A 4,114-nucleotide genomic window follows, 5' to 3' on the forward strand; every position below is an offset into this window, starting at 1 on the left:
GTTGGGATCCCTCAATCTCTTCTGTTTAAACTGTTCCACTGTGGAGAAATATTTTTTTTAACAATTCACTAGAGCAGAGGGACATATGAAAAATGGTCTAGAAAACATGGCCCATAGGGGAAGACTGAAAAAACTGGGTTTGTTTAGTCTGGAGAAGAGAAGACTGAGGAGGGACATGACAACAGTTTTCAAGTATATAAAAGGATATTACAAGGAGGAGGGAGAAAAATTGTTCTCCTTATCCTCTGAGGATAGGACAAGAAGTAGTGGACTTAAATTGCAGCAAGAGCAGTTTAGGTTGGACATTAGGAAAAGATTTCTAACTCTGAGAGCAATTAAGCCCTGGAATAAATTACCTAGGGAGGTTGTGGAATCTCCATCACTGGAGATTTTTAAGAGCAGGTTAGACAAACATCTGTCAGGGATGGTCTAGATAATGCCTGGTCCCACCATAACTGCAGAGGACTGGGCTAGATGACCTCTCAAAGGTCCTTTCCAGTCCTATGATTCTATGATTCTTCCCTCAGGAACTTTGACCAGTAGAAAGTTGAGGAACTCAGGCAACCTTCACCAAGAAAACTATGATTTACTTATCATAGTAGGAAGAGAACATAATATAAGAGAAAATATTACATAGCAACTCCTCTCCATCTCAACCAAAAACTTTAATGGGATCAAAATTTGGCTTCATTATCCTTGATCAAAACCTTTCTCTTAAAAAAACCCTTTCCATCCTAGGAGCTTGCCCTAAACTAGTATACCTAACTTATGACCCATGGCCCACCAGAGCACTTCATGCTTTAGCAGAATACACCAGCGTTTCACAAACTAAGGGTCCCAACCAAAGGTGGGTCACAAAGTTATTGTAGGGAGGTTGCGGTATTGGCACCCTTACTTTTGCGCTGCTTGCAGAGCTGGGTGGCCGGAAATCAGTGGCTGCTGGCCGGGTGCTCCCCTCTGAAAGTTGCACCAGTAGCAGTGCAGAAGTAAGGCTAGCATGGTATCAGGGGGTGGGGACCATCACTTTTTTGGGAGGAGGCCGTCATAGCCTGAAATAATATGAACTATTTATGGCGGTGACAGGGAACAATGGTTTCATTAATATCTTCTCTGTTTTGGGGATTGAAATATTTCCTTATCAACAAAACAAATCTTTTGAAGATACCCAATTTCTGATGCTGAGAAGTGCATATTTACAATAAGATAGGAATATATTCCTATAAAAATAATTTTATTAAAATTTCAGATCTAAGTCCATTATACATCAACAGGAGATCTCCATATCACAATAGATTTATGTTTGAAATCTTTGCGGGTTTAATATCTCATAAAAAAATTGAGAATACAGAGAAAATGTTTTATTTTTATCATAGGTACTTGTTGAGGATAATATATAATATTTTCATTCAATGTGACTGCATGCACAGTATTTGTTACACAATGGGCCAGGTTTTTATAGCTATTAAGGTACCTAATAAGATATTCAGAAGCATCTAGGCACCCAACACCCACTGAAATCAATGAGTTTTATGTGCTTTGGTGCTTTTGAAAATCTCACTAGATACCTAAATACCTTTAAAAGTCTGGCGTAATGTGCCTTACTCTGGATAGTGCTAATCAATATAGCACCAAAGGAATCAATGAGGCCAGATTTCCAGCTGGTGTAAATCAGCATAGCCCAATTGCAGTCAATTCAACGCATCGCTAGCTTGTATTAATCATAGTAGGTCCATTGAATTGAATGATCCACAGTGCAAATAAATGTTTGCCTACTGAAGTCCATAGTTCTCCAATTATTGACACCACTTGTGGACCTGGCCTAGAAGGGACAAGGCAGGTGAGAATCAGGTTCACTCTTGACAAAATTATTTTATCATGAATGAAAGGATTTTCCTGAATGCCACTTTGACTTCCTTATTGCGCAAACTATAGATCAGAGGGTTCAAGGTGGGAATCTCTAGGGTGTACATTATGGCCACCATCTTGTCCTTATCTAGTGAGTAACTGGAGGGTGGTCGGATGTAGGTGTAGATGATGGAGGAGTAGAACAAGATGACCAAAAGCAGGTGGGAGAAGCAGGTGGAGAAGGCTCTCTGCTTCCTTTTGGAGCTCTGGATTTTCAGGATGGTGGTGATGATGAAGCCATAGGACACGGTGGTCAGCAGGAAGTTCCCCATAGCCAGGAAGAGGTTTGCAATGGAGATCATGATTTTGTTGAAGTAGATGGAGCTGCAGGACAGGGCCAGCATCGGTGGGATCTCACAGAAGAAATGCTGGATGAAGTTGGGTCCACAGAAATCCAGACGCACAATAAGCAATGTGTGCACCAATGAATTGATGGCAATGAAAGCCCAGACACCAATTATTAAACTGATGCAAATTCTCTTGGTCATGAGGTTTACACAGCACAAGGGGTGGCAGATGGCAATATACCGGTCATATGACATGACAGTGAGGAGCACCAGCTCTGTCCCCCCTGACAAAGTGAAAGCAAAGAGCTGCACCATGCAGACATCAAAGGAGATGGATTTCCTCTCTTGCATCAGGTTTTTTATCATCTTGGGCAGAACAGAAGAACTGCACATAACGTTGACCATGTCCAAGTTGGTGATGAAGTACATGGGGGTGTGGAGAGAAGGGTGGAAGACAATAGCCACTATGATCAGGGAGTTGCCCATGGGGATAGCTGTATAAAGGCACAAGAATAGACCAAAGAAGAGCTCCTGGTGATGAAGATTGTCAAAGAGTCCCTGCATGATGAACTCGGTCACCCTGGTGTGGTTATTCGGTTCCATTGCTTGAGTGTTCCTTCTGTAGGAACAAAGATTAAAGTTGCTGTCAAGTGTTGTATCAGAAACTACAGCACTACGGTAACTGAAGCATCTAGACAGACAGGCAATGAAAGCGAGACAGAGCGATCTTGTCATACTCTACACATTTCACACAATGTAGGAAGAAACAGAGCTGCATTCAACTATGTTAGCACACAAATCCGTCTCAGATACTGAATCTATGTTCTCCCAAAATTTGACTGGAAAAGGGGAAAAATAACACTCCTGATGTTCTCAAGTAGAAGTGCGTGAAATCATTTGGACTGTTTACATAAATTGTCTGAGGTAGGATTTCAGAATTTGATCTCAAAATCAATCAAACACCAGAAGTCTTATTAATAACCAAGATTCCACTTTCGAAACTAATTTCACAAAATAGATCTGTTGCAATATAAGACACCTTCAGTGTACACATTATACACAACTTATATACTAAGAACATAACATAAAATATTGGTGGTAAGATATTAAGATGCACAATAAATTAATAAATTAATTCCCTTGAATTCATGCTAATGTAAATAAGAATAAAAAATTAATAAAATAAAAAATAAAATAATGTAAATAACTCAATAGCAGTCAGCACGGCTGATTCTTCGCTCACTGTAGCTGTACTGGTACACAGCTTTTGCAAATGAGAGGGAATTGTGCCCTTCAAAATTTCATTTTGATGATACGCTACATGGCAATATATACATGTTGCTTTAATAGTAGGAATATTATCCAAATATGTTGACAAGTACACCCTACTGCATTACAGTTACGTCTCTCTTTACTGTGTTCATATTCTTTAGTCTTATTAGTCCTTCACTGCTTCTCCCGATTTTCCTCTCTCTCCTGCTGCAAGAAAACAGAAGTATCTCCATTTACATCAGTTGAGTTACTGAACTGTAAAAATGATGAAAATGAGAAGAGCAACATGATCAATAAATCTATCTAATCATGAGATTTGATTAGAACAATTTTTCATATTTCATATTAAAGTGATTTAAAAAATTCTCACCCTTTCCATCACTTTTCAAATTACATTGCAAACTTCTGAGGGCACAGACAATAGGTTGTGAATCTTCCACCCCTCATAACCATGTTACAAGATTAAATCTCCATTTACTTTAGATTCAACTACTATAAAATTCAAAGGAACTCCACTGCTGTATGAGAATTTTAATCACATTTGTATTGGTCAAACTGAGATCAATATATGGTCCAAGATTCGTAACTATATTTGTGGAAATGTATATTCCTGCAAATCAGTTAGACAAATTCCAAAAAAAAAATAAAAA

General features: G+C 38.9%; 1 protein-coding gene across 1 annotated transcript; it reads right to left on the reverse strand.

Moving 5' to 3' along the window:
* Positions 1-1,865: 1,865 nt before the first annotated feature.
* Positions 1,866-2,795, reverse strand: LOC137150181 (olfactory receptor 13G1-like). The gene has a single exon (XM_067543930.1). It carries the CDS (start codon positions 2,793-2,795, stop codon positions 1,866-1,868), a length of 930 nt encoding a protein of 309 aa, XP_067400031.1.
* Positions 2,796-4,114: the final 1,319 nt, after the last annotated feature.

This window comes from Emydura macquarii, unplaced genomic scaffold (genome assembly GCF_026122565.2).
Source record: "Emydura macquarii macquarii isolate MOO-44397 ecotype Brisbane River unplaced genomic scaffold, CSIRO-AGI_Emac_v2 contig_119, whole genome shotgun sequence".
Taxonomy (NCBI): domain Eukaryota; kingdom Metazoa; phylum Chordata; order Testudines; family Chelidae; genus Emydura; species Emydura macquarii.

What these genes read in the sequence shown, in the direction of transcription:
- LOC137150181 (XM_067543930.1), bottom strand. Translation starts at nt 2,795, where the DNA reads ATGGAACCGAATAACCACACCAGGGTGACCGAGTTCATCATGCAGGGA.